General features: G+C 39.6%; 1 protein-coding gene across 1 annotated transcript in view; it reads right to left on the bottom strand.

Annotated features, from left to right (window-relative positions):
• LOC102858770 (tyrosine-protein kinase transmembrane receptor ROR2-like) overlaps positions 1 to 9,839 on the bottom strand; it is a 105,068-nt gene that overhangs the window by 47,313 nt on the left and 47,916 nt on the right. Inside the window, exon 5 of the mRNA XM_006903311.1 lies at positions 5,763 to 5,773. Within this exon, the coding sequence (XP_006903373.1) occupies positions 5,763 to 5,773 (11 nt within the window). The remainder of the gene's footprint in view (positions 1 to 5,762; positions 5,774 to 9,839) is intronic.

The raw sequence follows: 9,839 nt of genomic DNA, 5'->3' as shown, positions 1-9,839 counted from the left end.
TTGCATTGTCAATGAAGCACAGATAGACATTCTTCTGGTATTCTCTGCTTTCTGCCAAGATCCATCTAATATTAGTTATAATATCCCTAGTACCATGACCTCTTCTAAATCCAGCCTGCACATCTGGCAGTTCTCTGTTGACATATTGTTCCAAACGTTTTTGGATCATTTTAAGCAGAATCTTGCTTGCATGTGATATCAATGATATTGTTTGATAATTTCCACACTCTGTTGGGTCACCTTTCTTTGGAATGGGAATAAATATTGATCTCTTCCAGTCAGTTGGCCAGCTGGCTGTCCTCCAGATTTCCTGGCACAACTTAGTGAGCACATCCAGGACAATGTCTGTTTGTTGAAATAAATCAATTGGTATGCTGTCAACTCCTGGTGCCTTGCAAATTTTTGCCAATTCCTTCAGAGCAACTTGAACTTCCTTCTTCATCACCATAGTCTTTTGCTCATATGTTATTTCATGAAATTCCTGTGTCAGCCAACTCCTTCTGATACAGTGACTCTGTGGACTCCTTCCATCTTCTTTTGATACCTCCTGGATCATTTAACATTCTACCCAATGTATCCTTAAGTATTGCCACCCGTGGCTTGAAGTTGTTTTTCAACTCCTTCAGCTTACGAAACGCTGAGCGAGTCTGGCCCTATTGATTTTCTGACTCCAGCTTTCTGCACATTTCATTATAGTATCGTACTTTGTCGTACCGAGCTGCCTTTTAAAATTTTCAGCTCTTTGATTTCTTGATTTCTTCCTTTAGCTTTGGCTTCTTGTCACTCTTATGCAATACTCAGACTCTCATCTGACATCCATCTTGGTCTTTTCTTCTTCTTTAGCCTTTGTAATGATCTTTTGCATTCTTCATAGGCGATTTTCTTGATATCCTCCCAGAACTCATTTAGTCTACTCTCATTGGTGCTCAAGGACTCAAGCCTGTTCCTCAGATGGTTTTGAAATTCGACTGGGAGAGACTTAAGGTCAAATCTTGGTTCCCATGGACTTGATTTAATTTTCCTCAACTTCTGCTTGAACTTGCATATAAGTAATTGGTGGTCTGTCACACATATTGAGCTTCTCCAGCGAGTCTTTCCACAAATTTAATAGATTTGATTCCTATGCATGCCATCAGGTGAGATCCATGTGTATAGTCTGCGTTTATGTTTCTTATAAAAGATATTTGCAATGAAGAAATCATTGAATATGCAGAACTCTATCATTCTATCTCCAGCCTCATTTCTCTCACCGAACCCTTGTTTTCCAGCCACTGAGCCTTCTTCCCTGTTCCCAAGTTTTGCGTTCCAGTCGTCCATTACTATCAATGCATCTTGACTGCATGTTTGATCAATTTCTGACTGCAAAAGTTGGTCGAAATTTTCTATTTCCTCCTCTCTGGCTCTAGTGTTGGTGCATATATTTGAATGATAGTGGTATTCACTGGACTTCCTTCTGCGCATATGTATATTATCCTGTTGCTCATCACATTGTATTTCAGGATAGCTCTAGAAATGACTGTTTTATTTATGAAACCAACCCCATTTTTTCTCACATTTCTCACATTTTATCCCCAGCATAGTAAATCATATGATCATCTGATTAAAAATGTCCCTTGCCAAGTTATCTCATTTCACCAATACCTAGTATGCCAATATTTATGTGTTCCATTTCTTTCTTAGCAATGTCCAATTTTCCTACATTCATGCTTCTCACATTCCACGTTCCAATCACTAGTGTCTCCTTACAGCTGTTCCTCTTTCTCTGTGTTTCCAATTCTAAGATCTCAGTTCCAATTGCCATGTCTGTTAGTTCAAGTGATAGTCTAAGTGTGCTCTATTATACATAGGGTTTTTCAAAGGCCTGTAATTTGGAAGTGGATGGCCAATTCTTCTTCCTAGTCTGTCTCAATTTTTAAATATATATAAAATAGTATCTGGCAGACAAGCATTCTACAGAAAAGAGCAGATGAAAAACATTTACTTGGTCATAGTGAATTGTTTCTTTGATGTATCATTAGATTTTATTGGCCAGGATTTTATTCAGGATTTTTGCATCTATGTTCATGAGAGATATTATACTACCGTTTTCTATTTTGATGGTATCATTACCTGGTTTTGGTATCAAGGATATGTTTGCTTCATAGAATGAGTCTGGGAGAATTCCATCTTTTTCTATTTTCTGAAATAGTTTTTGCCTACAAAAATTGGTGACAATTCTTCTATGAATACATGAAAAAATTCACTTGTAAAGCCAATCTGTTCAGGACATTTTTTGGCTGGAAGTTGCTTTACTACCTTTTCAGTTTCTTCTTTTGCTATGGGTCTGTTCAGTTGTTCACTCTCAGTTGGTGTCAATTAGGTAAGTGGTGCATTTCTAAGTATTTCTTCATTTCCTCTGGGTTTTCATATTTGTTTGAGTATAATGTTTCATAATATTGCAATGGTAGCCTTTTTCACTTTAGTTGATTATGTTGTGATGTTGCCAACTGCATTTCTTATTTGGATTATTTGTGTCTTTTCCTCTTTTGTTAGTTTTGCTAGTGGTTTGCCAATTTTATTGACCTTTTCTTTTCAAAGAACCAACTCCTTGTTTTGTTGATGGTTTCAATTGTTTTTCTGTTTTCTATTTCACTTATTGCTGCTCAAATTTTTATAATTTCAGATTTTTAAGAGGGTGTTGGGCTTTCTTGCTGTTTGTTTCTTTTTCAATTTGTTGGAGATGTTAAATTAGAGAGTCAATGGTCATTTTTTCCTGCCTTTTTATATGTTTGCTTATTGCTATAAATTGACCGTTTGTTACTGCTTCAGCTGTTTTCCAGAGATTTTGGTAAGTTGTGTTTTTATTGTCATTTGTTTCAAGAAATTTTTTTATTTCAATTTTTATTTCCTCTAATAGCTACTCACGTTCAAATAAGGTGTTGTTCAGCTTCCAAATGTATGTTTTTTTCCTCCTTTATCCTCTTTTATTAATTTCTAATTTTGTAGCATTGTGAACTGAGAAAACGCTTTGTATTATTTCTATGTGTTTGCATTTATTGATGCTTTGCCTTGTGACCTAAAATATGATCTATTCTGGAGAATGTTCCATGCACATTGGAGAAGGTATACTGTGTTTTTCTGGGGTGCATTAACCTATAAATGTCTATGAGGTCAAGTTGGTTTTTGTGCGGTTTAATTCTTGAGCATCTTTTTTGAGGTTTTTTTTTTCCTGATAGTTCTATCTTTTCTTGAGAGTGGTGTATTGAAGTCTCCAACAACTATAGTATTTTTGTCTATTTCCTTTCTCAGTTTTGCTAACGTTTGTTTTATATATTTTGCAGATCTTTAATTTGGTGCATAGATATTTATTATTGTTATGTCCTCTTGTTCTATTGACCCTTTAAGCATTATGTAGTGACCTTCCTTGTCCTTTGTGATTTTTGCTTTAACATTTATTTTGTCAGAGATTAATATCACTACTCCTGCTTTTTTCTGGTTGCCATTTGCTTGGTATATTTTTCCCATCTTTTTTTTTTTTAGTTTTTATCTTCATTGTTCAGGTATGTCTCTTGTAGACAGCATATTGAAGGATTTTGGGTTTTTTATCCAATCTGCTACTCTTCTCTTGAGTGGTGAATTCAAACCATTCACATTCAGTGTGATTGTTGAAAGGCAGGGTTTTATTGCTATCATTTTGTTGAGTTCTTTTTGATGTTGTTGCTAGTTAGTTTGGTCCATCCTGCTTTCTGTAGTACTTCTGTAAGAAGGACATCTCTCAGTGTTTTCTGAAGTACTGGTCTTGTTTTTACAAACTCTCTTAGGTTCTGTTTTTCTGGGAATATCTTGATCTTTCCTTCATATTTGATAGATAATTTTGTGGGCACAGTATTCTTGGTTGACAGTTGTGTTCTCTGAGTATTTGATATATGTCCTTCCACTGTCTTCTTGCTTACATGGTTTCTGCTGAGAAATGGGAACTTAATCTTGTCTGCTCTCCCTTATAGGTTACTCTTTGTTTCTTTCTTGCTGCTTTCAGTAATCTCTCCTTATCTTTGATTCTGGCAAATTTGACTATGATATGCCTTGGTGTTTTCCTTTTGGGGTCTTTTCTATATGTTGTTTGCTCAGCTTCTTGACTATATATTCTCTCATTTTTCATTATGCCTGGGAAGTTTTCCTCTAGTAATTCTTCCACAACTTTTTTGGTGCCTTTACTTTCTTCTTCCTGTTCTGGCATTCCAATAATGCACATGTTATATCCCACATTGTTCTTATGTTTTCTTTTTCCTTCCTTTTTAAGTCTTTTTGGGGGGGGGGGGCTCTGGCACATCAGTGGTACAATTCTATCTTCTGTTTTACTGGTTCTGTGTTCCATCTCTTCAACTCTGCTCATGTGTCCTTCCATCATGTTGACAGTATCTGAAACACTGGACCTCATATTCTGGATTGTGGTTTCTTGTTTTTCCAGTGCCACTAATGCCTCGTTTGTTTTATCTACATTTTTCTGGATTGGTTTTTTTTAGGTTCTCAACACTCTTGGCACCAGTAGCCAGGAAATAAAAAAACGTATTGTGATGGGAAAGTCTGCAGTTAGGGACTTCTCTAAAGTACTCAAGAGCAACGGTGTCTCTCTGGAGACTAAGGTCCGCCTGATACAGGCCATGGTTTTTGCAATCACTTGTTATGCATCAGAGAGTTGGACAACGACTAGGGAGGATAGAAGGAGAATTGACGTCTTTGAGCTGTGGTGCTGGAGAAGAGTACTGAATGTACCATGGACTGCCAAGAAAACAAACAGTTTCATCCTAGAGAGGGTTAAACTAGGCTGCTCCTTGGAGGCAAGGATTCTGGGGCTTCACCTGACATACTTTGGACACGTTGTAAGGAGAGATAGGTCTGTGGAGAGGGACATCATGCTGGGCAAAGTGGAGGGACAGCGCTGGAGGGGAATACCCTCTACATGAGGTGGATTGATTCAGTGACTGGGGTAATCGGGATGGGTGTGTCGGAGGCAATGAGACTGGCACAGGATAGAGCAGGGTTTAGGGCTGTTGTACATAGGGTCGCTATGAGTTGCAAGCGACTCAACAGCACATAACAACAACTACAATAACAACCTGCTTTTTGCTTGTAGTATCCTGTAATTCTTCAAGTTTGTCTTTCATCCATTGAAAATATTAAATCATTGTTCTTTTAAATTCCATGTCAGAAAGTTCCATCAGACTTTCTGGCTTTAGGAAATCCATTGATACTGTGTCACCATTTGGTGGTGATATCTTGCTTTGCGCTTGTGTAGTGTGCAGATAGCTTGTTTTATTTTTGACATTGATATGTTCTTGATCTGAGGATAATGCTCTAGAAATCCACGGGGCAGTTAACCCACTTGTGTTTTTCTCTGAACTTATGATTCAAGGGAAAGGTCAGTTCAGAGCCTGTGAGAGGACCCTGTTGTAGGTAAATCAGATCAAGGTGCTCTGGATTAAAGGCAAGTTGATTGAATGAATGTGAAGGTACAGGTGTAGAGTCAGATGGAGTGGGGCAGGCACAGGGTGGGGCAACCACAAGGGTGAGTCAACCTCTTGGAGGAACTCACTCAGACCTCAGCTATGTAATATGCTCACGATTGGGGTCCCTACTCCAAATGCAGCTGTCTGTCTCCCACTCAGTTGTTTTAAATCAGTTGTCCCTTCCCAGTGGCACTTACCCAGGTGCCCTGACCAAGTAGGGTCCTGGCTCCAGGAGGACCCGAGAAGACTCAATAAATTTCCTACCAACCCACTCACCTCTTTCTGGTCTGTGGTATCCACAAAAGTTCACTCAAATTCCCACTGGCCCACCCATTCCTAGGCAGTTGGCATGGCCCAAGAGAGCTCAGCCAAATTACCACCAGTGGGCTCACCCTGGGGTGCTCTCCCAGGCAATAAACATTTCCCAAGAAAACAATGTGAGGATCCTACTGGCCTTCCTGATCACGGGTGGTCAGTGGGCAAACAGAAAAATGCAGTCAAATTCCAACAGACCACTGGTTCTTAGGGGGGCTTAACAGAACTCAGCCAGTATCCACTAAACTTTCTCCTGCTAGATTGGTCCCAATCTGGTAGCTTCCAGCTATGGGCGATTCTGCAGCTGGCTCTGTGTTCCTATAGCTCCAAAACGAATTGTCCCAACAAAAGTTCTGATTCAAAATCCTACTGTCCATGTCATGCTGTGAAGTACTCCTCAATGTCCCTGGGGTGCCACTGGGGGTGCAGGGCTGGGGCCCCACCAGAGGCTGTGGTCCCACCAGAGGCTGTGGTGCAGGGTTGGTGGTCTGTTCACAGATGTTAAGCTTCCAAGGCACCCATCCTCAGCACATCAGACCTCCCGCGTCTCTGGTCTGTGCCCACATTGCTGATCTCTGTTTTTTTTTTTTTAAAGTTTCTTGTTTAGATTCAACAAGAACTCAGGGAGGGTCTCTGTACTTAAAGCTGGTTGTTATTATATTTTCGGGGAACATTCTTCTCAGTGGTACAGCACTCTTTGTCAATATGCTGTACTGAGGTAATCTGGGGTTTCTGTGATGCTGAACCTTGTGCCATTGGGCACAAACACTATAACTACTACCCATGGTGGACAGTGTTTGGTGGAGCTCCCAGTTTAAGACCAATTTGGAAGCAGAAGTGGCATCCACTTTCTAAACAACATGCCTCTGAAAACTCTATGAAGTTTGATAAATCTCGATAATTGTAGATGGGGTTCAGGCCTTTTGTTCATAGGGTCTCTATGAGTTGTGCTAGACCTGAAAGCAATCAACAAGAAAAATAACAACATGTCTCCAATGAGGCTCTTGTCTTCCAGCTCACTGATTCTCTGTTCCATCTCATCAGTTCTACTTTTTTGTCCTACCAGCATGTTGGACACTTCTGCCAATCTGGTTTTAATATTCTGGATTGCACTTTCATGCTTTTCTGTTATTTCCAGTACTGTGTTGGCTATACTCGCTAGGTCTTGTGATAGTTTTTTAAGTTTCTGTACCTATTTATCTATACTATCAATTCTTTCTTCCATCTTTTGCATTTTCTTCCATAGTTGTTCAAGTTGCTCCTCATCAATATGTTTCTTTTGGATTGCTGTCTATGAACTATATGCTTTCTTTAATGGCTTCCATTGTTTCTTCCATCATTTGCATCTTCTTCTGTAGCTATTCAAATAACTCCACATCAATATATTTCTTCTGGTTCTCTCTACCTGGGGTATTCATTGGGTCTGTTTTTAGAACAATTATTTTATTTTTTCATGATGACTGAGGCTGCTTCCTTGAAATTATGTGAGTCTTTTCTTAGTAGATATAGGTTGTTGTAAGTATATAGTGAGCCAAGGTATGGCAATGTTTTGTGAAGGAACTTTAGATTTGTGCTTGCCTCTTGGGGAACAACATTCAAACATGAATGACTATTACCCTCCAAAAACTGCAGTTTGGCCCAGCCCTTCCTCTTGAGCTGAAGGAATCCCCTCAGATGTAGCTAGACAGTAGATTTTGACCTATAGTTCCTTAATGGCAGAATAGAGAAGTCTGTTCCCTTCCAGAAACCATAGCTCGGCCCAGCCTTTTCTGCTTGTGCTTACAAAATACCATGTGATGTAGCTAGACAGAAGTGTTTAATACAAACTCCCTATGATTTTGCTGCATGTGGCTCAGGCCAGCTTGGCAGCAGCTGTGCAATCTCCATGTGGCAAGGCAGTCTAGTCTCCACATGGAGGGGTGGTCTGGTCTCCACAGACAGGGTAGTCTCGTCTCCACATGGCAAGGTGGTCTAATGCAAGGGCACGACCCATTGTGTAGGAGCTTGGTCTATGTAAAGTTATTTCTTGATACTGCACATTGGACAATAAAAGTCTGTACTCCTCCAAAGTAAAACTAAAAAAAAAATCCCTACAAACCCAAATCTATCAAGCTCACTCAGTTTTATAGCAACCCTAAAGAACAGCAATGCCCACAGAGTTTCAAAGGCTTTCCTAAATCTTTAGGACACAGCCTATTTCATCTTTCTTTTGCAGAGTAGCTGGTAGGCTCACACCAACCTTTTGGTTAGCAGATGAATGCCTTAACCACAGTGCCACCAGCACTCCTGAAAGTCTTTGCAGAGCTTAAAAATAGCTTGTCATCTGAATGTGTTCACTAATAAGACTGTTTGGCTCAGAATCTGGCTACAGAGAATGGGACTAATTAAACGAATTCAGCTAAGAGCAGACGTTACTGTTTGGGCGTGGGATTCACTGTGCTTTCTTTCAAGTTCGGTATCCTGCCAAGAGTCTCTCAATGTCATCTACAGTCCCAGTTCCTTTTGGTAGATAGATACTGAGATGCAGGGAGGTCCAAATACAGAGTTAGTGAAAGAACTGAGTCTTGAATTCAGTAGATGATGGAGACAACAGCTGAAGTCAGTCCGAGCCATGACATGTTGTTGTTGTGTGCCATCAAGTTGGAAGTGGCTAATAAATGATCCTCCAGCAGGTTTTCAGAGGCATTTAATCACATGGGAGGAAAATGCCCATCTTTCTCCACAGGTGGATTTGAACTATATGCCTTTGTTTGGGAGGACAACCTGTACTTCCTCTTAGGGCAGTTAATGGAGAGGATGATACAGCTGATTTTTAAAGGTTTTCCTGTTCTTCAAGTTGCATGAAATGTAGAAATCTGGTTGGTGCAAGCAGTTAGCACGCTTGAAAACTAACCGAAATTCGGAGTTCCAAGTTTGATCACGGAGACTTCAGAAGCGAGACCCCACAGTCCACTTCTTTCAAAAAACCAGCCACTGAAAACTTCATGGGGACAACTTTGCTCAGGCATATGTGAGACAGTCATGAGTAGAAATTGAATCCATAGTAACTTTTTGCCCAAGAGTAAAGTAATAGGACAGAGGAGCTCAAATGACTCATTTCCTCATTTTCATCCATACCCCAAAAGCTGGTATTTGGGAATCTTCTGATGTAATATGAACAAGGTATACCTCCACTGTTCAACTAATCTATACAACATTCAATCTGAACTACAAAAAAGTCAATATTTCTTGTTTTCAAAAGCAATAAATTTAGAAAATCTTCATTTTAACTTTTTATTTAAAAACACATATAAATCCCAGCTGCGTAAACATCTGATAAGATCTTTAATAAAAGTTCCTGAAGAAATCACTGAGAGAAAATCTTGGCTTATGCTTGTGCTCCCAAACCACTGGAATGTGAAAGTCACATAGGAGTCTGCAACTATCATGAAAAATGATGCAGGAGGGAATAGAAGACATCAGAAAAAATTTAAATGAAACAACTGAAGAGAAAAAGTCAAATGTATTGCTTTTATTGAGCTCTGGTGGCATAGTGGCAAGGAGCTGCAACTACAATCCCAGAGGCGAATGGTTCGAATCCACCAGATGCTCTGCTAGGGAAGGAGGGACAATCTCCTCCTGTACCAGTCAGATCTGATTTGACGGTACAGGCACACAAAAATAATAAAATTTAAAAAAGTGTATTGCTTTTATTAAAGTGAGTATTTGCATGGTGCCACTGTTGTAAAATGGGATTGATATCAGGGTGGGGGTAAGACTGAGAAAAACTGGATATATTGTGTATACTGCACTGAAACAGATGAGGGAGTGAATAATTTAAAAGCGATGTATGATAGGGTATTATGGTTATCACAAGAGTCTACAATTAAGGTTGCATAGTGGAATGTACTTGGGGCGGTGGGAGGGATGCGGGGGGATTGTGTACCAGGGAAGGAGTGTTTCTTTTACTTTTTTTTTAAATTTAGGTTGTTTATTTTCATTTCAATGAACATCTACAGAGATTTTGGGATTCCATTCATTCATTGTTGCACCCTTCTC

This window comes from Elephantulus edwardii, unplaced genomic scaffold, assembly GCF_000299155.1.
Source record: "Elephantulus edwardii isolate Elephantulus edwardi_28Jun2011 unplaced genomic scaffold, EleEdw1.0 scaffold00560, whole genome shotgun sequence".
NCBI classification, from domain to species: domain Eukaryota; kingdom Metazoa; phylum Chordata; class Mammalia; order Macroscelidea; family Macroscelididae; genus Elephantulus; species Elephantulus edwardii.
The sequence above is the reverse complement of the archived record's forward strand: the minus strand, read 5'-3'. Positions and strand labels throughout refer to the sequence as shown.